A 25,696-nucleotide genomic window follows, 5' to 3' on the forward strand; every position below is an offset into this window, starting at 1 on the left:
ATTAAAACACTACACTGCTATTTTTTCTTCTTTTTTTTTAACTTTTTAATTTTTCATTCCATAACTTTGTAAACAGGACATTTGGGACAGTTTTTACATGTCTGTCCATCTTGGAAGAGGGACGAGCCCTTTGAGACAAATTTATATTTTTAGCCATCATAAATAAACTAACAGACTTGATTTAAAACACATTCCTATTGCTATGATTTGTGAATGTGAAATCTACCCACTTTGAACACTTTTAGATGGTAAAATGTGGTCCTGAACTCAAGAATTCTGAACTTCATATACATATCCCGGTCATTCAGAAAACAAGGACTCAACTCCAAGTTTAAACTTAAACTTCAAAAGAAAAGAGAGAATTGTTCTTGTAAGAAAGACCTGGAGATCTGACTTTAGCTGTTAAACACATGAACTGGGGGCACTTTTATGTGCATCTTTCCATCGCTAATGAGGGACTTCAGATGGAGTGTGTGTGTGGCCCCCTGCTGGGCATCAGTCTTCAGCTCTGCACTCTTAATGGTCTTAAATGGAAATCAGTGAGTGACAGAGGTCAGGGGCCAGTAGCATTAAGGTGTGTGGGTGGGTCGCTGGCCTGACCTCATTGTTTGATGCCACATGTTCTGCGGCCCCTCAGCACTGGCCCAGATGTTGTTACATATTTGTTAAATAATGTGAGACCGGTCATAAGAACATGGAAGCAGTACAGGTTAGAGTTACACATCAAGAGAGTGGATCCTTACAGCCAGGACCGTCCTGATAAACGGACAGTGATTGAATTACTGACTGGTCAGTGAAGAGAAGAGTGGCCAGATGGCATCAACAGTACAGGGAAGAGGAGGGGACCAGCACAAAAGTAAAAGACTTCTCAGAGACTCTTTTCAGTCAGTGTTCAGATGCAGAGCTGGCTCTGATCTTTGAGACATGACTGAAGGGTTGATGATGAGGACTTCCTTGTTTCTGACGCTGTAGAAAACTACTCACTGAAACTGTAGATCAGGGAGTAAATGACTCAAACTTCACAAAATAAGAACGTCAGTCAATTGCTCGCTATCAGACCGGACGTTATAAAGCGCGACTTCAAAATAAAAGCACGAATCAAACGGGAACGGTTGGGCTGATAAGATTAGCCTATTAATCAACTCCTCAACGGAAGACACTGTCTCGACTGATTAATTACTGTGAAGTTGTTCATTAAGTGAAAATACCAGACACTGGCTGGTCACACAATCTTGCTGCTGTAGTCTGAATGATGTAAAATCCTTCATGTTTTTTTGTTGTAGCTCAGAAGATATTGTGGATTTCTTATGATTATATCATGAGAAATATCATATTAACCATCCAATAACATTTGGATACCACAAACAAAAAGAGAGCACTGGTTAAAAATGCAAAGTAGACTAGCTGATTGCAGTATATCAGTTTGTACATAAATAACACAGCTACCTATTAAAAAAGATCTGTCTTGCGATGTGGAATATATTCTATATGATTCTATATGACATAAGGTTGATATTGTAACAAAACCTATAAAATGTTACTCACTCTACAGAAATAGCGTAAAACCCCATGAATATGTGATTATCCACACTATATAGACAAAAGGGACACATCTCTATTACTGAATTCAGGTGTGTTGAAGTCAGGTATTTTATTTTGAAATTTCGATAGAAAGTCGTATTATCCTTGCTCGCTTGATTACGGAGGCTTGGTGGGGAGACTTTTTTCCAGGGAGAGCGCTCCTCCTCTCCACGCTTCTGACCTGCAGTCAAACCAGCGGGACACTTTGTCAAGAAAGAAGCGCTCCATGAAGAAATCCAGCACACTGTTGTTCTCTTCAGAAACTAACCACATCTCGTTGTCCCGCTCTTGCCGACGCTTGTCTGTGAGCACTCACAGGGATTAACGGGGGGGGACTAAAGAGGGATGGAGCAATCCCGTTAAAGTTGAAGGCAGGAGAGGTCTATCTGTCTGCGTGTCTGTCTGTCGGCGGCAGGCAGAGCGGCTCCTCCGGTGTTCCTCCGGTGCTTCAAACACGCTGAGTGAGCGGCCGTGCCCGCCTCGGTGGAGATGGGCTGCGGCTTGCGGAAACTGGAAGACCCGGAGGACAGCAGCCCCGGGAAAATCTACTCCACCTTGAAGAGACCACAAGTTGAGAGCAAAACGGATACTGTGTACGAGTATGTGCTGCTCGACTTCAGTTTGGAAGGTAGGCTGCGCTCCAAATGTCACATTTTCTGGGTGTAGCTGCTTCTCAGCGGTTATATGTTTGAAGATGAAACATATTTGTTGTTGAAACAGCTTAAGCGAACTGAAATAGTTGATTAATCGTTGAGCGGAAAATTAGTCAGTGACTATTTTTCGTGTCGGTCACTTTTCAGACTAAAAGTTTTCATTGTTGTTTATGAGTGTTCAAATGGGATTTTCTTATTTAGATGGCATGGTAACGTGTGTTTCAACTTTTAGTTGGAAAAACAAGCAATTTGTCAACCTTGGTCGCTTGGTTTCTGACATTTTATTTGATCTGACTTGATTAGTTGACTATTCGATAAGCTGATTGAAGATTAACTGTCAAAATTTTGACTGTTTTTTTTAAATGTTTGTTTCTAATCTAATCTAATCAAGCCTCTCCTATGAGATAATTGAATGCTCTGTTTTCTATTATTGAGTCGGCTGCGATTTGTGTTTTGAGTTGGGCTAACAAAATAATACAGATGTCACCTTGGGCTTTTGAACATGATGATTGTCTTATTTTCTGACAATTTATATACAAACCAGTGAATATAAGCAGATTGACAGATAGTGAAAATAATCATTATTTACTGTGCATTTAATAGACCTACTGATCAATCAGTCAATCAGAATATTAGCTGCTGTTAATATAGCTGTTGTTAAATTGATAATGAGAAAAGGCATTGGCCACCCCGCATTCATATATTGTGCATGTATTATTTTACATTTCTGATTGGTTTAAAGGAAACTGTTGGCATTTATTCATCTTAATGGAGCTAAATGCACCAGAAAAGACCAGAGGCCTCTTAAAACAAAGGAATATACATTATATTATTAACCATTTATCACAATTCATGTTTTTTTGTTTTTTTGACTAAAAAATTCCTTCTTGTTTGGTTGACCTTAAAAGGTCCTGCATAGTAGACATCCTGTTTATGGTATTTGAACATGGTGTCACTTTATTATTCACACAGTGGTTGTATTTTCCTGTTATGCTTGCAAAGTGAAATAAATTTGCTCTGTGGCCACTCAGGTTGCAGTTAGTGCACACGTCACAGTAAATATAGACACGAACTGTTCTTGTTTTTGAATCCCACTCAGTTTAAATTTAATGCCCTTCAAATTATTACTAACTACATGACATTGCAGCATCCTGCCTTGGACTTTTCCTAGCAACAGGGCTCTTCACTCAGCCTATCTAGAAATAGGTCACACAAGGTTTTTTTCCTGCTTTCACTATTGGCCCTTCTCCCCTTGGCACACACATGGACTCACATTCATTCACACACACCCCTTCCTATGTGATAGGCATACTGTAAAATACAATACCCTCCCAGAGAAAACCCCACCTGCTGTGATACGGAATCTAATTTGAACATGTGTGGCAATCTCAGCTGTCCGAGGGTTGCCATTTTCCAAGGATAATCCTTTCATCTGGTCCTCAGACTGGCTGTTTGGACTGTGACCTATTTGGAAGGAAATGGTGATTAAGTTCTGAATGGGAACCTAGCATGTAAACAGCAGGTCGACACAATAATGAATCATGGAGGAAAGTGCTGCTTTCCAAATTAAGGGGATCAGGGAAGTAAAGTGTATATCCCGCCTGTTAATGACTTTAGGATTGTCCAACATTCAGCATAGATACAGTTCAGTCTACATGAGGTGCCACCATGTAGACTCACTTCATTTTTGAATAATCCGTCTATTATTTCTGTGAGAAAGCATTTCCTTCGCGAAATGGCAGAAAATAGTGAGAAATGCCCATAGTTTTCCATAGCCCAATGCAATGTGTTTGCATGTCTTGTTTTGTCACTAAGCACACATAAAGATTGTTTCCACTTGCACAGATTTTTTAGTTCTTAGTCAGTCAGGAAGGACTATGTGATTGTGTAAATACTCTAAACCACACACTGAACCACTGGTCAGTAAAGATGGGAGTACTGGCAGTAGAAGACCTCGCAAATCCCACAAGTACACAAAGTGTGTTCTAGTATCAAAACAAATATGGTTGACGACCAGCAGCTTGCACTGTCACTGCAATGACATAATAATTCCAAAAGGGTAGAGTTCGGATGAGATCCTGCATGGAGAGGACTGCAGAGCCTGTATAGAGCGAAGTGAAGATTACTGAACTTTGTAAATGAAGATACCTTCAGGTAAAGTTTGTCATTTACTTGCTGATGTCAGTTACAATTATCCGGTGTGTTTTAAAAAAATCTTTATGACAATGACTGGCAACAAGTGGATCTGACTGTTTAAGATCAACTTGGTTTGATTAGTTGTCACATTGTTTTGGTGAATTGCAGAATTTTGGAGGTGTCTGCTGTAGAGATGTTGTGTCTAAATGGCACTTTGCTTGTGTGTGTTTGCTTGTGTTAAAAGTGCCAAAAAGTACATTTGAAAAACAAAACAGCAATGTCTCTTTCCAGAAATCATGACCTGATTACTCAAAGTGGTCCACAGAGCTTATTGTTAGCAGTTTCAGGTAGAAACTATTTTCTTTCCGTATTACCGTGCAGCAGGAAGTGTGTATCTACACATGGATGAGAGGCCAGCTAACCGAGTTGGCTGACTTTATAGTTGAGCTGAGGAGGATGTCATTCATGTTTCACATTACACGCTGTGACGAGCTTCAATCTCCACTTTCCTTTGTCAAAGCAACTCCAACAGAGTGACAGGTTTTCTCTCTAAGAGATAAATAGGAGTCACAGTCTTCCATTAATCTTTAGTGCATAACATATCAATAATTTGATATATTTTTGAACCAGGACCTACAAATATGTCGGATAAAGTAACACGCCTATTACTTCAGATCCTATGTAGTCAACATCTAAGTGTCGGATCAGACTCGGCATAGACAAAGGGCATCCCTAATCTCTAAGTTACTGAAAATGTCTTCTGCACCCTGTTGAAGTGCACATCAGTGTACAACAGTGAGTGTGGCACATTTTTCGTCGCTAAAGAAACTTCCCTGTTGAATGACAGGAGTTTACTCCGTCACCCAACACCAGCAGACGGCTCATGACCCAGGACGATAGCAAACACTGCCGTGCTGCATGTGGTTTTGTTTTGGAGCGCTCTGATTCTCTATGCCTGTCATCAGTCATGGGTCCTGTCCTCAGACAGAGTTATAAATACTCTACATAGACAGGGTGTGTGTGTGTGTGTGTGTGAGTCACAAATGTGAGTCTAGATCCACCGTAGATACACTGTCTCACAATAGATGTGTACATGCATCGCTTTGTGATGAGATGTTGCCTCCACACTCACATCAGATGTGTATCTTTGGGAAAGTGAGACGGTGGCTAAACATTTGTGCTAGAGAGCAAGATATTGAGCCTGTTGGGTAACTCAGTTGTCTGATCTGTTTGGCAGATCCAACTCTATCCAGCTGTGTTTGGGAGATTTGTCCTGTGCCAGACACACTCTACTCTATTTGAGACTTTTTCACCTGCAGATAATCACAACAGCATCTCTTGGGCCTAAAGTGTTTCACTCACCACCTTGACCTCTTCCAAATGTGACTCAGTATATGGAATCCTAAAACATTCTTAGTATAGAGCTGTATATTATGGGATTGGATCACCCAAATTGCTTTTTATGAAACGAAGAACCGAGGAAAACAGACTAAATGTGTTTTTACCATGTGAGTAAATGGTAAAAATTTGTGTGATCATCACTGACTCAAAATGTGTGAATATGAATCTTTCACAGATTGTTAAGGCTCCATTATTGGCACAGCTAAAGATGAGTGAGTGATTCCAAACTGTAGTAGTCGTATGCAGTCTGGTGACAACTTGCATCCTCAGATATTCCTCTCCTTCTTTTTTAAAACTGTAATTTTTTTTTTTTACTTTGGGAACCTCATTTTATGATTTAGTTTGGGTGCAACACTTGTCTTGGTTTAGTTAGTCAAATTTCTTCTTGCCAAATGCAAGATGAAAAGATCCACAATAAGCCAATCTGTAATCCAATCTGTGCCGCTACATGTCTGTTTTCCTGGCTGTAAACCAGATTTAAATCAGACTGCATTCTCACTTCAAATGAGTCTCAGCAGGGTGTGTTTACCAGTTTGAAACCACCTGCGTGATAGAGGATATTTGATGTACTCCCAAATTCACTTGAGGTGTCATCACCTTGCAAATGGAGCCAAACCAAGGAAAATAAAAATACTGAAGTTTCCTGAAATGCTTTAACATTAGGGCTATAACAGTGCGTGTATTCCTGCTGAACCATGACAGTACAGGGATCATGGTCTGGTGCATGCAGCTGCCTGAAGATTTTGTAGTAGATAGACTGATGCATGTAATGTGGAACCAAAGCTCACAAGCACGAGTTCTACCTGGAGACTCATAGCCATGAGCAACATGTGTTGAGGATAGCATAACAAACAGACTGGCGTGCAAGTCAGTCGCACGATTTAAGTTCCTAGCCAGAAACAATGAGAGTTGGGGATAAAACGTGTGTGTTGGCACTGCAGTTCTGTTGCTGTTCACTTTTATAGCCTATTGTGTCCAATTCCCTTTTTAGGACAGTGTTTAATGTTTGCACATCCTTGTAGAAGAATATAGTTAGTGTGCAAGATGTTGCCTCAGTCCCCAGTAGGAAGATTTTGTCTGTCTTTGACCCTCGCACTACTCTCTGTTAGAAATAAATCAAATTGCGACTTCTAAACTGGAAACCAGAACATGTACATTGAACTAATGCGTCTAATGTGTCGGCGCCTTTCTGATACAGCAGCATGATTAAAAACCATGTATTGTGAATCAAGACATATATTGTGACTTGACTCTGTTTTAAACCAGGCCAATACTGGTATTGGAACAGTCCTAGCGTTGTGTTTTCAGTTTGTCCGTCCATCTGTCCCGTTCTTGTGAGCTTGATATGTCGGGAATGCCTTGAGGAAATTTGATGATCAAACATCACTGTGACCTCATGTCCGTCCCGTTCTTTTGAAAGTGGAAATGTCAGGAATCATTCTTGATTCTGAATTGGTGACACTAATCTAGGGTGTCCACCCTGAAACTGTGCTGACTGCATAGATCTTCTGTGCTAAGGAGTTGGAGATGTGTGAGAAGCATCCATAGTTTTAGAATTTGAAGCTTCTTTGCAGCAACATCCGTATTTGAAGCACTGTGGTCCACCACAAGCTCATTTGTTTTACTGTGCTTTAGGAGACTGTTGACGAAGCTGTATTTGTGTTATGAGCGTCGACTGACATTGACGTAAACTATAAATTCACTTGAATAATGTAGAGTGAGCTTACAAGATTAATGAAATGGTACAGTGTCTGCCCATCAGTGAAAGCCCGGTTGAGTTTGTTAAAGAAAAAGGTGTAAAAAGTCAGTAGTCTTTAACTTTAAGACTTCTATGTTTTGTTGTATTAATAACATACCTGTCTGAACATTCCATTTCTGAAGAACACCTGGCCAGCAGTTTGAAGAGGTCATATCTTGTTATCTAGGTATCTTGTTGGACTGCTTTTCTATAATGGTTTTTGTTCAGGCAAGTTATACCACCTCCAGGCCTTTTTGCTGTAGAATCTCAATCGGTTGGAACTCCCTATGAATCTTAGTTTTGCCCTTAATGATACCCCGTGGAGTTTTTGACTTACTACTGAGACTCACTGATAAAAACAGTGTGTTTAATTCTTTTTTTGACTGCTTCCCAGATCCCACATGTCATTTGTTAGATCCAGTAGCCTGCTGTGGCGTTTTACTTGATGGACAATCCTTATTGCTGAGTCCTGTTATCACCTTTTTATTAAATTCCTTCAAAGTATTCACTACAGATATTGTGAGTACCGACAAACATGGATGTACACTGCAGCTTGACGTTTTTTATTCCGCACATAGCAACAAATACAGTTTTTATACAGATACAGACTTTTTGGGCCACCCTTAAAGGCAGTGAAATGAAAGATACATTTTCCAAGTTCAAATTCTGTTTCCCTGTGGTAATTGTTGGTTTTTGTTGAATGCTATGTAGATACAGGTCAACAACAATTGTGGACAGTTGCATAAATGTATCGAAACAAATGTCATATCAGGTAACTAGTGTTAGGTAAATGTTTCATATTACCTTTTATTAGGACTTACATTATTCCAAGATTAGCCTTGTAGTACTCACATTAGATTTTTTTGTTCTACATGTTTGATTTTGATGTATCAGCCAGAGATGGTGGTTTTCAGCCATTTTGCCACTGGCTAGTGGCACAACTCATTTTGAGTTTGCATGATAATGATAATTGTTACTGTACCAACATTGCTGGGCTATTCACATTTTCACTGGAGTTGTTGAGATGGTCTGTATGTCTTGATAATGACATGAGGTGTAATGGCACAGTATGGGACGTTTAAACTGCTGATAAGATTGCGCAAGAAATTAAGGCTGTATGAATGAAAAATGTAGTAAAGTATTTGTATCAGTTAGATTAACATGGATCTAATCTTACCGATCCATGATACCACAAATAAGGATAATCATTTGTGTTTTTAAGAGATTTTTACTGGAAATGACCAAAATTTAAATATCAGACAGATTTTAGGGCCCTGCAAACCTGCTGATCAATGTAGTTTAGAATAAGCAGGATCCGTCACAATCTTCACTATAACACTCTACCCTTCTCCCGCCTTGCTTTGCGTTTCTGGGACACGTGCAGAGTTACTGTCACATACTCGAACGCACACTCACACTCACACCATCCCCCGTGGATGTCACATTGCCCAGTAGCAGCAGTGCTCCCTGTCAGCTTGGCCTCGTTTTACTCCGACTGAGAGGAGGCTGGACCGTGGGCCTGGAGCCAGAGGCAGCACATCAGAGGACCTAATGGCTAATATTTCCTTGAGCTGAGTACTGATAGCTGGGCACATGTCAAAGAGAAAAATCACATGGACTCTGAAGGGGTTTTTTTTAGAGTTATTGATCTTTCTGTTGCAAACTGCCCATTGTGTTCCTTACTTCTGAAGCTCAGGACAGCAAACAGTCTCTGTGTTTGTTGAGCTGAAGAAGTTGCTCTCAGCTCTGATTACATCCAGTGGTTCTCAGCTTGGGCCATCACGAGTTTGCGTGATATATCTTGACATCTGTGTAATTGTTTGCTACACACTTATGTCCCCCACAGGACGTATTATGACTTCAGTAATCCCTTCCATTTTGCAACTATCAAGTACGTTTTTTTATTTGCTAGTTCGTCTTATGACTAATTAATTGAAAAACTAATGACATTCTCATCAGCCCAAGCTGTACTTTGTGTTAGCAAATGTGAACATTGTAACCAAGGACAGCATAACAAGTGGATGGAGTTTCCCATCTGAAAAGTGAAGCAACGCAGAAGTTTCTTAAACCGAAGTGTATGATGGTCAGCAGGGGGCGACGCCACTGATTTCTGTCTTCTTCAATGCAGCATGATGTTCATTTTATGAGTTATGTTTTCATTTAGAGAAAAATAGACCGTAAAGAAAGGTTTGCTTTTGAGCGGGACTACCTTGTGATTGCCAACCACAGTGTATCCTCAGGTTCTCAGTCTGATGCAGTCAGAATAGAGGTGTAGCAATGAGCTCCTCCCATCCAAATGTGGATCCAAAAAACCCAAGTCAGCAATGGCTCCAAACTGCCAAACTGGATTCTTCAAAATGGTTAAATCAATGGGTCATGTCACAGTGGCGCCGTCCTTTTGTTTAATGTACAGTCTATGATGCAAACACGCTAAAGTAAGATGGTGAACGTGGTTAATATTATACCTGTGCAGCAACAGCATATTGGCCTGTTAGCACACTGACCTAGCTCAAAGCACCACAGTGCTACTAACATGGCTGAAGGCTTGTAGTCTTGTCATGAAAACAACCTGAAAAACATTAGTGTGAAGACGCGTTGTTTTCTTTTTTAAAAAAGTAGCCAGCGTCAGTTTGCACATCGTGTAGCTCTACAAGTGAAACTTCTTCGAAGGAAAATAGCATGCTCGTGTACAGGCAACAAAATCCTGATTCCCCTTGTGACAGATGACTTACTGTGTGAACCCCGCCTGAGGTTGGAAGCCATCCTGACAGAAAAATAGCTTTGTGCCTAACTAACCCTACACATGGACTTGAACTGGACTATGAAGCAAATCAAAGATAAGAGGATGATGTGACATGATGGCAGGTCAGGACTGGATGAATAAATGGGAGGATACAAAGGGATTTGCGGGTGGAGAGATGGCTTCACATGAGGTGATGTGTACTCATTGCCGGTTAGATAAACTGAGGGAGGGAAGAAAGTGAAGGAAAATGTGGAAGGAATTGCAGCCTTCTAGAAAATTCTTTTACAATCACTGTGATTGTAAAAGAATACCTATCTGCCTCTCAGTGTTATTTCCAGAAGTGGGTGCAGTTTTCTGTAATCTCTGTCTAATCTCGGAATCTAATGGGCCCTGCTGGATTATTTCAGATTAAAACGAGTATTTTGATTATTGAATTTAGAGGGGATTTGAAGGGCAGTGTGAAGGCAGGCAGTACAGTATTTTGCCTTTGTGCCTTACTTTGAAATACCTCAGCAACATTTGGATTAGGGATCGTCTGATATGGTTTTTTTTGTCCAGGGACGACAGTGAATACCATCATTTCCGGACTATAAGCGGCTTAAACAATGATGCAGCTAGTTTATGGATTTGGCCTCGAGATGAAAGTGACATTGAGAGCAACAACGAAAGAGAGACTGACAACGTGGACACCTGCTGTTTATAGACAGTTGCAGCCTAAATTTGTACAAGTTTTTTTATTGTTTGCACTTAATTGTCCGGAAATTACGGTATATACTAATCAAGGCTCTCAGTAACAAATATTTGGATGTGTATGTGCTGTAAAAATTGATTTAAATTATCAAAATATAGAATAACCAATGATGGAATGTATGTCACTACAATTTATTCAACTGCACTTAACTGACTACATGTTTTAAACAGCTTGTATTTTATCCAATTTTCTGCTAATTTATCCTTCTTCTCCACTACATTTTGGAGGCAAACATTGTATTTATTGTATGAGACCTTTAGTTATCAAATAAATATAGTGAAGTTTAGTTTGCAGATTCAGGTTATTCAGTGTGGATAGACTATCACCTGTGATGTGTAACTGACCAGATAGTGTTGTGGGTGGGATGCCAAAATAGTGCTTTTGTAAATTGGCAATCAGACCAAAAAAAACCAAAAAAACACCAATACAGTAACTGGCCAGACTTATGATCAGTCTGTCTATGAATGATAATGTTATTTTGTAACTGCTGGATCCGTAAATGTTGTCTTACAAGCTCATCATATCAACCTATCGGGTGAAGATAGGTTCATTTTGCATTAACGTGATTAACATTCCATTTCATATCATCATCGAGTTCAAATTTGAAGTTGTCCCATCTTTTCGTGAAAAAAACAAAACAAACAAAACTAATGATGCAGCCTCTGCAGAGTGGGAAGAACAGGAAAACTTCCTGTGACCAGCCACTGCTAGTCTCTTATTTTTTTAAAATTAAATTAAATTAAAATTAACTTAGTTACTTGTGTGATGTTGCGGATTGGGACTGGTATGTTGACAGTCATAGGAGCCTCCCTGCCCTTTTGCCAACACCTCAGTCACTAAATGGGACTCAGAAATTCAGTTCTGTTGCTAATCATGGTCTAAAGGTTCTGACGTGAACGGCATCATACCTACTAACCCTCAGCATGTTAGCACTGTCATTGTAAGCATGTTAGCATTTCATCCAAAGCAGCGCAAGTACAGCTTCACCTAGCAGCTTGTTTTTCCTGCCGGTGCAACTTGTGTTTTCTTTGCTCCTTGTTGCCGGGCAGCCTCCTCCTTTTCACACCTCTCCCAGGCTCATAAAATTTATCTTGTAACTCCTGTTTAGCTTTAACCCCCTCACCTCCTTCTCCTCCCATTTTATAAGCTCTGTCATCCCTTTCTGTGCCCCCCATCCTGCCATCTCCCACCTCCTCTTACTCCTCTACTTCTTTCCCCCACTTTTTTCCCCCTCTTTGCTGGTTCTCCCTTCTTCTTCCTCCTCCTCCTCCTCCTCCTCCTCTTTTATTCCCTCACAGAGCTCTGAACAGAGCCCTCAGTGTGCAAGTTGCTGGGCCGAGTGGCAGCAGGATGGGAGGGGGTGTGAGGACTGAAAGCAGGGGAGGAGAAGAGCAAAAGGCTGCCACAAAAGCCTTGGTGAGAGGTGTGAGTATGTATGACATCATGCTCCTCCTGGGAGCCATTGACCGCAATGTGGATGCCTGTTTTTTTTGTTGCAACCGTCCAAACACCGCTAGTGATCCGCGTCTAACTGGCTAGTGATCCGCGTCTAACTGGCTAGTGATCCGCATCTAACTGGACAGATCTGTTTTATTTTCAATAGGAAAAGAAGTGGCTCTAAAAGTTGCAGTGAAGAATCAACTGTGTCCAGCTGCAACATGTGAGCTCGTGTTAAATTTAACTTCACCTCAAGCGTTTGGAGTGGGGTTCAAACCCACAGGAATGCCAGTAAACTGTAGTTGTGTTTGCCCAGCCCCTGCTTTAGTGGTTTCATTGAGGTTCTGGTGGTCTTCAGTCTCATAATGGAGCCAGACAGCCCATTCAGGGCCTGCAGTGATCTCAGCTGTGTGCTGGTCTCCCCAATCTCTGGGGTGTTTGTTCGTGAGAATGTGGGGGGTTGTCGTGAGGAATGCTTTCCCTCTCTCTCTGTCTCTCACACACACCCACACACAGACACACACACACACACACGAGTGAACACAAATTTCACATTCCTGTCTTGCTCCCAGTTTTTTGTCTTAAGTGTGCTGCAATCAAAATGTGCAATTTTGTGTGTTTAAAACTTGAAATGCATTAGATGGACTGTGTGTGTGTGTGTGTGTGTGCGCACGTGCGTGCGTGCATGTGTGCAAGGGGCACAGAGCCAAGCCCCTCTGTGAACAACCACTCTTTGTGGACACAGGAAATGTGGTGATGGTCACAGGGATTTCCAGCCAAGGTTTCAAGAAAAACAGCATTAGACTCTACCAGCACACAAACAACTGGTCACTACTGACTGTACTGTACCTGTAAGTGGAGTGAGAGATGGGTGGACTAGATGACAACCTTTCAGCCTATGATCTTTTATTTTAAAAGTATTTGGAGTGCGTATACTTGCTGCGAGTCTGCACAGTCTTTTCAAGTTGTAAATTTAATTGAAAATGGTCCTTTAACCAGCTATTTCTTGAGCCTTCAACCATAGTCTTCATCAGTGGAAGGAGTTTGTGTAGGTGTCACTGAGTTTCATCTGTTGCTGTGAAGATGTCATCCTCAGCAAAGTTATGCAGCAAACAGGGCTCAATGATAGCAATGTAAACAATGTCGTTGCAGCATGAAGATTATACTAAGAGCAACTAAACATAAGCTGGTTTCTGTGGGCATCCCTCCTCTGTTGCTCACCCTGAGGTTTCTTCCATTTTTTCCTGTTAAAGGTTTTTCTGGGAGTTTTTCCTTAGTCGATGTGAGGGTCGAAGGGCAGAGGATGTTGCTGATGTTATGTTAAGCCCTTTGAGACAAACTGCTTGTAAAAATGGGCTATACAAATAAAGTTGACTTGACTTGACTTGACTGTCTCAGAGCCGCACCTTTGCAACAGACAGAAAACCAGACTCACCACATCTGACATCACGACTAGATTAGCTGCACTAAAAATATGCATATTGTTTGTGTGTGCGTGCGTGTGTGTCCGTGTGTACATATATATAACCTTTCCGTACCATTACATGGCAGTGTGTCGTTTCCCTCTCCACGCCTGGGTTGGTGGTGCTTCTTTTTATGGCCGCCTCAGCACAGACAAACCTTCCACCAGACATAGCTGGACTCAGGATATTAAACCTCTCAAATGGAGCAGGAGCAGACATTTTTGTTTTCCAGATCAGCAATATATTCATATTCATACTGCTAAGAGGCTTGTGTGTAATGGAGTTGGTGGTGTATTACTATAAATGGAAGTGTGTCGGTAGTTGTAAATAAATGGTTCCACAATTTACAAAAAATAGATGTGGTGATCACAGATTGCAAAAACACAGTACAACATGAAATGAAAGTAAATGCTGTGCATCATCATCTGCAGTGTTTGTGTGTGTGTGTGTGTGTGTACGTGCGTGTGTGTGCATGCTCTCACAGTAGAAACAGGGCAGTGGTGATGTCTGCACATGGGTGTGGATATGGGGAGGTTGGGAAGGTAAAAACAGGACAGAGCATTAAGAGTCCGCTGCAAAAGGGCAACGACCTCGGAAGCTAAATGAAGCTTTTCCATGAACAGATCATGCTATCATACTTTTAAACTAATCTGCACATTACACTGCATTCCCAAGCCAGCTGTTATAATAAACAAACACGAGACTCTCAAAAAAATCTTATTTTGTAGGATGCCCCACTGATGCCGATGATGATGATGATGACGTTTGATACAAAATTAAACCTTGTGATCCCTGTAGGAAATCAAATTGGAAATGACACCTCCCGCTCCACACACACAAAACAAAAAATAAATAAATAAAAATATTAACAATGTTTATAATCCTATGGTTGCAGCCCAAAACGCTCAAACATACATCAGCAGCAACAACAGGAGAATCAGCTGTTCGCTATGGACGAGGTCAGCGCTTAAATACAGCTGATGCATTTCTGTGGGTATTAACCATGTCAGAAACGCTGAAACAGAAAACTACCTCATGTGCCCTTTCATTATTATTATTATTTTTTTTTTATTATTATATATTATGTTTTCTGATGCATCCTATCTACAGTCTTACGGGTCTTATGGATGCTCTTGACTAGTTATAAACCAGAGGTTGACTGGAGGTTGGCATGTCATACATTATGAATACCCACGTATACACACCTCAACAATCAACTTTGTCATAGTATGCTATAATAATCCATCCATCCATCCATTTTCTATACCGCTTATCCATCAGGGTCGCAGGGGAGCTGGAGCCTATCCCAGCTGACTATGGGCGAGAGGCGGGGTACACCTGGACTGGAAGCCAGTCAATCACAGGGCCAACACACAAAGACAGACAACCACACACTCTCACACTCACACCTAGGGGCAATTTAGAGTAGCCAATTAACCTAATGTGCATGTTTTTGGTATTGTGGGAGGAAGCCGGAGTACCCGGAGAAAACCCACGCAGGCACAGGGAGAAATTCGAACCTGGAACGCTCTTGCTATGAGGCGACAGTGCTAACCACTGCACCACCGTGCCGCCCCGCTATAATGATCCATGCAGAAATTTAAAAAAAATAAATAAAAAAATCCAGACATGGTGAAGATATCGCTCAAATGAATGTCCCTCCTGCTGATAAAGATGTTTCCACTGGCATATCTTCTGCTGCAAAACCCAGTTCATAAGCACAAAACAGAGACTGGGCCTGAAACTGAGGGTTATTTTTACTGTTACTAATTTTCACTTAGTGGTTTAATCACTTTAAGGTGCAAAGTTTCCAACAGGATTTCCCAGACTCCAAGCTTATGTCTTCAGATTGATTGTCTTGTACTGGGGCGCGTGACCGAAAGCGCATGTGGCAGTAGCCTTTGCAGACCAACTAGAATGCATTTACGTGACTTGTTTCCAACCAGTGATCTCTCTATCCATGCAGGCAGCCGTCCCACCGTGCAGTATGTGGCTTCACTTTCCGAGCTGCCCCAGGCCCTGCTGCCGTACTACACACAAGGCTACGTCCTGGCTGCCTTGCACCCCATCATCCTGTCTGTGGGCCGAACCCGCTCACTGCCCTTCAGCCTGCTGTACCGCGCCATCCTGGCCCGTCCCAGACCCAGGTACGCAGGTCCTAACCCTGTTTTCAGCCCAAAATGTTGGTAGATTCTGATTTTAAATGAGCATAAGGGATTTTCTTCTTCTCATCTTTGTAAGTCTGATACACAAGAAAACACACACGTGAAGAGCCCTTCAGTATAATAGATAGTCTTAATTAATATGAAACACAACAGTCTCTCTATCTTTGGTTTTAGACGGATGGCATTCACAATTTACTGTTATTGGGAAGCTTTTTTTGGACTTGGGTAATGTAATGAGTTATGCTCCGCTCTGTAGATCTGTACAGTAAGACTAATTTCTGTTTGTTTCTAATTAAAACAAGATGGACAAATAAAGCAAGTTAAATTCAAGTCTTAATAGTCTTGATATTACAGTGGTACAATGAATAGACAGTGCAACATAAAGAGAGAGAGAATCATGTTATTGTGCTGAAAGGACCTTGCAGCAGATTTTGGTGAGGCGGGGAATCCCGTTGCCATGTCGATCTGCCAGGCCTGTGCAGTTACAGGTGATGCTGTTGCTGGGGCTGTTTTTCTTCCAAAGAACCTGGACTTCTTGTTAACATGCATGGTATCATGGACTCCATCGAATACCAGCAGATATTTTATTAGATTCTAGATTTTCAATCTACTCAAATATATATTGGTTCTAAGTATCTGTTCCCGGTCTCCTTGATTCCTAATAATCAGTATCGGCCCATAGTGGATCCCCAGTTGACAGCATGAATGCCTTTGAGGGGTCAGTAAAGATTACTCTGTACAAGCTGTGTGTCACACACATGCCTTCCCACTGTGCCCTCATGTTCACCATCATACTGTCGAGTAAGTGGATGAATGATGGATGAAGTTGCATATTTAATGCAGATCCATGGTAGGAGGTCAGAATGGCGTGCCTTGAAGGAGGGGTACGTATATTTTGATTTGACTCGGCCCTTGTGTCTGCCAGGATTTCTATTGGCTAGAAATGCACCCAACAACACGGATCCCATAGCAGCCGATGGGGATGAAGCTCCTCTGATCTCTGAGATTTGATAGGTTGAGATATTATAACTATTATGCTAATTTGTGCTAATGTTGGTATTTTAAATGCAAAGTTGGACCAGAGGGAAGTGCTCTGCGTGACTTCTGTTCTGCTACAAAAAATTGCTTTAATGTTGAGGAGGCCCTATGGTTTCTATGATCTGTCATCACCTCAGTTGTCTAAATTGTTGTTTACCTTTTGTGTAAGTGCTTAGACAGTAGCTGGTAGCCATCTCCTGCTGAGCCTCTAAATAATTTGTGTGACTGTCTGCTCTCTGACAATTACAAGTGAACTATGAACCATCCAGCTGGACAGGTTCAGTAGGTTTAGTGCCACTAACCCAGGAGCTCCCTGCTGACCTGAACAGAGAAGGGAAAAAAAAAACCATATCACACACTGTTACTGTTGAACTTGCCTCACTGGCTGTCTGTGTGTGTGCTTTCAGTAAGCAGACGGCGTCCATGTGTCACAGTGTGCCAGTGTTGAGGGTGGAGGAGTGGCCATTACCTGGAGAGTCACTGACGGGCGACACGGTCAGAGCGCTCATCGACAGGGTCAGTGATGTTTACTACAGCAAATGAAAGAGCAAATAAAGGGGGGTGTATTCTAAATGTTACTCTACTCCAGTGGTTCCTAACTGGGGAATTAGAAAGCTCTGCTTCACACACATGTAAAGGTCCAATCTGTCATTTTCAGATCATTTTATCTTTCAGGAACATTCTTATAAACTACATGAGACCTTTGACCAAACATTCATCACATCTCACAACAACAAGCCCTCATCACACGTTACACAATGTTAATACGGTGGCTGTGAGGGACAAAGTAACATGTGCTACTGTATTTCAGCTTGAAGGATCATTCTGGAGCAACCTTGACAGAAAACAATAATAAGTGCGCCCTAATTCTGGAAACCCTCCAAGAAGACAAAATAATCATCATGAGATGAATAAAGCACTGTAGAAAAATTCTGTATATTTATAGTACACAGTCTTTTACTTATTTTAAGATTCTTTTTTTAACATCTTAGAATCCCGAAAAGATCTATTCAATATTTGATGTGGACTTTATCCAAAACATTATCCAATATTTCAGTTTTTTAAGGATGTCAGGTATCTTGTATTTTGCTTATTTGAGAGGCCTTACGAGTTACCTTCATCTCTGCAGGGCTCTAAAATCACTGAAGTAAGTAACATACTGGATGCTTTCAGCTCTGTCAGCCTCTAAAAAGCCTTTAAAGTACAATATTAGATATTTCCACCTTTTCAGAACTATTACAGTCCCTAAATATATGAAGTACTTTTACATCATCAGGACTTGAAGGGGTTTAAAACAGGTGAAATATGACATAATGTCACCTTTTTAGCACTCCTTAAAATATGTGAAATACTCACCAGTTCAAGATTTTAGAGCTGAAAGAACAGGAAGGTTGTGGTTAGTAATAATAATTGAATTGAATTTTTTATGTGGGTCACCTCAGAGTGCTTTATGGGGCTTTGACTGTTTTTCCTATATTTTAATTAATTAATCATTTATGTATGTAAAGCAAACAAACTGGCACGTTACCTGGCTTGGAGTTGCTTTTTGCTCCGTGGGAAGTTGAGATATCGCACATGTTCTCATTGATAATGCTGGGAAATTGTGTTCAGATCAGACCCCGCACCCAGCTGATGATTGGTGGGATTGTGGTATTTAGAAAATAAGAATCCTTTTGAATTGCTTTATTGTAATGGTGAGCTAGATACTTACCATATAGCTGTCTGTCTTTGTGACAGGTGAACAGCAGCGCCCGCGGGGGCGTTCGGTTTATTGGCTCGGTCCTTCAGCAGGTGAGCGGGATCACCAATGGTAGGGTGCACAGTCCGAAGAGAAGCTGCCGCTCCCCTCCACGAACCCCTCCTGGAACGCCTCCTGGAGACAGAGAGCTGGAGGAAAACACCTACAGTCCTGGTGAGACGCTCACTGCTCTTCAAATCACTCTCATTTGTTTCCTGTATCTCTATTGGTGTCTCCAACAACAACTGGGTGTCAGGTTTTGCTAGTGGACCACCTGTCAACTTAGACACTGAAAAGGGATTAACCTTTTAACCTAAATGTCCAGTCTTCTGTCCTGGGCTTTTGTCACATTTTCACTTCAGAAAATATGAAGTGTGAAATATAACGATGAAGATGTGAAAGATGAAGTTCTACTCTATTCGTGAACTGACATCAAAAAAACGCAGGTTAATGTAGTACTTTTCTGTCGAACTGGATGTTGTTGACAAGTGCACCAGTCTTTATTTCTACTTATGTGCTCTCTCTTTCCTCCTCCCTCTCTCAAGACTTGAGGTTGCTGGTCTTCTTTCACTCCTGGGCTCCAGGCTGCGCTCCTCTGGACTCACTGGCCTGTCAGTACCACCAGGGGGCGCTCTCCATGCGCGTTTCCAGGAAGGGCCAGGTTGTCAGCGCCCTGGAAGCTGATTGGCTGGAGCTGACTGCCGCCTACTACCGCAAAGGCTGGTCATTGGTGGACTCCTTTGTCTACTGGGACACACCTAAAGGTTGGTTTGATGTTGGATTGACTGTGGCTGAAGCTACTCTCTCCAACATGTGTGCTTACACTGCAGCCAGCAGTGAGGGTGAATCATGTCCCATCACATCAGCAGTGCACCTGAACGTCTCCTGATGAATCAGATAGCTGTTCATTCTGCTCAGACTGTGAGCTTTTCACCCAGGGAGGACTGAGCTCAGCTCAGACTGCACCATTTTTCATCCACGCTAGCAGCATGGCTGTAGGGCTGGTAATGTCGGTCAGTTCTTTTGTCAGTTGTCTTTTGTAGAAATGAGATGTGTCGTCCATCTATATATACATAATATATATTCATGTGTGAGTGTGTGAGTGTGTGTATGGCAGCAAGCAGCTCTTGTGTTAAAGTAAAATACAATGTGCGTTGTTGTATGCATGTAATTTTATGAATGCATAATTGAATTGAATCGGACAAACCAAAGAACTGTTCACCATTCAGTTATTATAGACAAATTAATATTGTCCTTTTTCACATTTATTTTTCTGTGAATTATGAGACAAGGCATTTTTAAATCTTCCGTTGGCATAAATCTCCAAATAAATGGAGTGAATAAACAAAAACAGTCTTGGGTTCAAAGGAGTAACGGCAGCTGCTGTTATCTTTGCTCATAAAGCAGTGATTCACAGATACACACAAAATCAGTCACTTCCTGTTTTGGCTCTGGTCCCTCCCTCCTCTCTCCCACTGCATCTATATTTGGAGCCGTCTTCCTGACACTGGCGACCTTACTTCCTGTTCCTCTGTGAAGAAGCACACGTCTACATCATATGTAGACCTCTGAGGCCTGGAATAAATGTTAAAATATACACACACTGGCATTAATATACTGGCAGCAATACGAATCCTCCATGCTACACTCCTCATATGAACACATGGGAACTCAAACAGAGCTCAGCCTATTTCTGATAACTGGGTCATTATCAACCCAATGACATGCTCTCATTGGCTCATTTCCTTCGCGGTCTTTCAGCGTTTAGGTTTAGTTGTACATCAATCATCTGCTACCTGACAGCGTGATATATTTTGTGTCTGTGGATTATTCTGTATTCTTTCCCGTGTACCATATAAAGACCAAAACATCGCAATACAGGAATTTGTAGACATCTTACAGCGAGTCTTTGTGTGTTCGTGTTTCAGGCGAGCCGGTTCCCAGATCACTGGAGGGATTGTTTGTGTATGAGGAGAGGAGCACCTCTCCTCCTGCCAATGACACCATCGTCGTCGAGCAGTGGACTGTCATCGAGGTCAGTAGAAATTCTGTTGTGTGAGAGAGAGAGAGAGAGAGGCTATGAAAGCCTTACAATAACGAGTGCATGTGAATGTGCGTGGCCTCATCCTGACGAACGCAACGTGATGTGAAGATAAAGTGCACAACCTCACAATGCATCTGCATGGTGCTGGAAGATACTGTTATTAAGAGGGGATTGGGACTGAAAACAGTGCAGGGGGCTGGGCTGGTGGGCACGTGTTGCTTAAGGTACCGGTGAGACAATGAAAGGTGATCCAGGAAGTCCAGTTTGCGGAACACATTGAAGTGTTGGAAAGCTTATCACACACACATTTTATAACTCTGGACACTCATCACAGTGGTTGCTACCTTGTCGTAGACCACAACAGTGGGGCTATAAACAGTAGAAACACAGCATTCATGCTGTAAAATGATCCACTGGGATTGTACGCATGTACGTGATTGGCCGATGCCGCACCATGCCTAACTGGGCAAAATCTCTTTGTGTGTCCCTAAAATTAGAGTCTGACCGACATATCTGTTGGCCTGTCTGCTGGTGCACTAATTTATCAGTGTATATCAGTATCACTGTGTATGATGCCTGATGTTCATCAAAGTGAAACCTTTTTTTTTATAAACATGTAGTATAAACATGAAGAGATAATGGCATAATTTAGGATAACTGGGCCCATGTCATGAATATATGAATTATTTAAATTCAGTACTGGTATCCCTTTTCAACTGTTGACTTACCTACAAGTGTCTCCACTGTCTGCATGTATTGTTTTTACATCCAGGGCTCAAATGTGAAGACAGACTATGGGCCACTGCTTCACACTCTGGCTGAGTTTGGTTGGCTGCTCACCTGTGTGCTGCCCACTCCCATCATCCGACACGACAGGTAAATGAACGCACTCTGTATTCGTAATAATGCTTTTGAAACGTGTTTGTCAGTAATTAAAACTGTTCATTTTAAAGAATGTTCTATAAACTGAACACCTCTGTGTGTGTGTGTGTGTGTGTGTGTGTGTGTGTGTAGTGATGGGAACCTGGCCACTAAGCAGGTAGTGTTTCTCCAGAGGCCAGTCAGAAGTCAGGCAGCAGGACAACAGAGGAACCAGGTGAGAGTAGAGACTGACCACTTATGTGACTAACGTAAACCTACTGTATGGTGTCCTTCCAATGTAATAACTCAAGAGCTGTGACAACTTTTAGATATGTACTGAGGCTGGATAATGTACAGTTAAACATTACACTGTGGTACGTGGGATGAATGAGAGAATCGGCAGCTTACATGACTGCGGCTTAGCAGCAAATAGCAGACAGACACAGTAAGAGACAAGACAAGACAACTTTATGTGCTACCACATATTTTTTGAACATGTTTTTAAATATGTAGTCCTCATGGTTTGTGCATGTTTTTTTTATTACAGAGAACATACATGCATTACAGACAGGATAAAAATTAATAAGAAAAAAGCTAGTAAAATACTTAATGATGTTAATATCAGTTCAGGAGATTTATAGATAGATAGATTATTGACTTTACATTTAAGTAAGAGAATACATTACAACCACATAGGAAAGTGGGTGACCTAAATACACACATACACATAAACACACATGTAGCTGCATGTACATCAATACGGTGAGACTTCTTACCTTATTATTGTCTTAGTTGTCACATCTAATTTGTTTTCATTTGTTTTAATGGTGCGTCTCTCAGGGTGAAAACAGGAAAGGTTAGAAATATTGCAAGTTGTAATTCGTTGACAGCCGCACTGATCGGCAGGTGCAGTTCAGGGGCGACGTGAAAGAGTCGGAGTTGTTCATTACAAACGTCAGGACCGTGACTGGAGTACTTAATGAAACACAAGGTGAAACAGTGACACTCGCAGGAAAATTCCTAAAGTGAAATGCAAAAAGTGATTCTGAAAAAGGTGATGTTTATACAACATAATTATATAACTAGAATAGAATTAGAAGCTGTAGGAACAATAGGGATAGGCTCCAAATGGTAAAAGTAAAGCTCAGGCGTGGAATAAGTCTTCAGTTTACAAGGTGTATTTTTTGCTTTTTGTTTTGAGAAAAGCAGTTCATGCCTGATGATATCTGACTGAAATGTTGCATCTATAAATATAAATGGATTATTATTCTCATAAGGCAAGACGATTTGTATAGCAATGTTCAACAACAAGGCGGTTCCAGATGCTACATAAGACATAAAAGGCATTAAGGAAAGTTCTGAAAAGACATGTTAAAATTTGATTGGAGAGGGTAAAATAAGATACAGCTGAGCTGAAATAGATTAGGTTAAATAAAACAGGAGAATAAAGATTACAGTGATGCAGTACAGTACAATGTATGAATAAACAGCCCCCAAACAAATGCAGTGGCAAACAGAAAAGTGAGCCAGCTGGTCAAAACGCCAGGGAAGCGTTATTCATGTTTGGTATTAATGAACACCTGTGTCTGTCCCCAGGCTTTGTCCACACACAGCGAAGTGTCCAGTCGCTCTGTAAGCCGTGCGGTCAGCAGCCCCGTCCCTCAGGACGAGCTGTCTCCAACTGCTGGAGGCATCGGGGGCTTCCCGGTGTTTGGAGGGGGGTACCCCGGCGCCCTGTCTCACCTGGAGGAAGGTGGCTTTGAGCAGGAAGAGGGAAAAGCTGAAGTCACCTGTATGTAAGCAGGGGAAAAACAGGGATGCAGTCTCTCCCTGATCCAGGTTGAGGATTTCAGCATTGCTGGGTTACTGACAAGAACATTTAAGTGAGCCAATTCACTGGCCATCACGTTCATGACCCCATTCCTTTTAACAGACTTTAAAGTAGAAGAACTTGGCACTTTTTTAAAAAAAATGTTGTTTTTTTTGTTTTTTTTAATGAAGCCATAATGAGAATGAGGTATTATTTAGAAGTGGATCTGTGTCCAAACTTTTCTACAGATTAGTTGGCAAGAGAAAAACTAGTCACACTTCACACATATTTAAATCCATTTTTAGGGGATTTCCAACCTCTGATCAGTTCAGGTGCTTATAGAAAATGGTTAAAGTCCTAAAAAAAAAAAGCACAAACACTTGCACAGATTTCTGCACATTATGGAAACAGCACCGGTGGTGAAATGAGGGAAAGAGGTTCTGTTTGCTTTTCGATCCAGCTGTCGTCTTAGCCACTTTGATTTGCATTCCTTCAGAGCTTAACATGTTTTTGTTTCTCTCCAAGATGCTTGAACACCCTCACATCAGCTTCCCCTTTACACTCCGGCTGTGTCAGAGTGACACAGTGACACAGGTCAGGTGCTGCTTTGTCCCTGCAGCTTCTCTCTGAAGCACGATCATCCAGACGACCGTCACAGTTTCTGTGTACATTGGTACTGACAATATGCCGGCTGACCTGAGTGAAGGTGCTGGCTGCCTAAGACAGTACATGCAGATTACAGTATTTTTTTTGGGTGGGGGGGGGGTCTTGAGGATTTAGTTCTTTGGAATTACAGGTGCACTGAGTAACAGTATTGCAAACTGGAGACGTTATTTGCACCATTTCATATCAGCGCGTTCCCTTGATGTCATAAACATTCTGGTAATGCATATGGCTTATCATGCATATCTGCCACAATGTCACTGTACTTATCTTCTTAAGTCAAAAATGCTGCTTTACAGCTTACAAGGTACTGGCAATACACAGCTCTCTCTGTAATGGATGACGTTCTTCAAAAACAAACAACTTATTACACTAAAACAACGACAACTGTATTTTTTAGGGGAAAAAAGGTGTAGGTGTTAGGAAGTACCACTGCACAGGTGTTACAATGTTTGATCGAGTCCTTGGCGGCTGTGGAATGAGCTGCGTGAAGACAGAATGTTGGTTGGAGAAAAAGTGAAAAAAGTCTGAAAAATGTCTGGAGGTACGGAGTTAGAAAGACAAAGCTGACTGAAGTGTCAGCGGTTGAGTTGCATTGTGGGTAATGAAGGCAACAGGTTTTGACAAGGAAGAGCTTTTCAAATGAAAGATACTTCTAGTTCTGTATCGATTTTGATACTTTTTTTTTTTAAAAAAGAAGAGATGTCCATCCTCAGTCTGACAGTGTTATACAGAGGAGAATTTGTGATAAATCTGTGGAGTACTCTTAATTCTATGAACGGGACGCAGTTGCTTTTCAAGGAGGACACTGTTCCCTCAAATATTATCTTAGATGTTAGTATTTGTAATTGTAATTTCATCTAATTGTGATGCATGTTGTTTTGCTTTCGGGGGGATAAGGGATCGGCTGCACATAAAGTGTAGTTCAGGTATTCAGTGATGTACACACCGCCCAGGTTTGACTCAGACACATTTTAAATGGATACATTGAGCTAAACAAACTTCCCATCAGGGTTTACCAAATGTCAGTATTATTCCTGCCTTTCCTTCTTGGAGATTTGTACATTTTGCCTCCTTTATCAGTGGTTTTTTTTATATATTGTATTAAACATTTATTTCCCATGCTTTTGGGAGTTGTGTTTATTACTCTTAGGCCTCATTCAGGTCCTGCATAATCTTGACATGAACATAAGATTTGCAGCACAGTTACTAGAAACACTGCTGCTTCCACCACTGAATAGTCAAGCCTGACTGATAAATTGGTTGACCATTATTATCAGTCAATGTTGGCCTGTCACTTATCAGTATATATCTGTTAAAACTGTCCATTATGCATGGATATGAAAACTTAAACAAAATTAAAATATACCATTTCAGTGTACTGAGGTCATTTTCAACAACTGTACACACAGTATTTCTGAAATATATAAAAATAGTTATAAATAGTCCATAGTATTAAAATTACAATGTCCAC

General features: G+C 41.3%; 1 protein-coding gene across 3 annotated transcripts; it reads left to right on the plus strand.

The window, feature by feature from the left end:
- The first annotated feature begins 1,744 nt into the window (after positions 1–1,744).
- Positions 1,745–25,346, plus strand: rftn2 (raftlin family member 2). 3 transcript variants are annotated; one of them, XM_046403307.1, is made up of 10 exons: positions 1,745–2,209; positions 15,870–16,050; positions 17,514–17,622; positions 18,844–19,018; positions 19,390–19,608; positions 20,773–20,879; positions 21,661–21,764; positions 21,903–21,984; positions 22,656–22,740; positions 23,346–25,346. In XM_046403307.1, exons 1-10 carry the CDS (start codon positions 2,071–2,073, stop codon positions 23,510–23,512), a joined length of 1,368 nt encoding a protein of 455 aa, XP_046259263.1. In that variant the 5' UTR covers positions 1,745–2,070; the 3' UTR covers positions 23,513–25,346. The 3 variants fall into 3 exon arrangements, with proteins under 3 accessions (XP_046259263.1, XP_046259265.1, XP_046259264.1); XM_046403309.1 differs by lacking the exon at positions 23,346–25,346 and having other exon boundaries at positions 1,746–2,209; positions 22,590–22,698; XM_046403308.1 differs by lacking the exon at positions 22,656–22,740 and having other exon boundaries at positions 1,747–2,209.
- The last annotated feature ends 350 nt before the right edge of the window (positions 25,347–25,696 follow it).

This window comes from Scatophagus argus, chromosome 11 (genome assembly GCF_020382885.2).
Source record: "Scatophagus argus isolate fScaArg1 chromosome 11, fScaArg1.pri, whole genome shotgun sequence".
NCBI classification, from domain to species: Eukaryota; Metazoa; Chordata; class Actinopteri; family Scatophagidae; genus Scatophagus; species Scatophagus argus.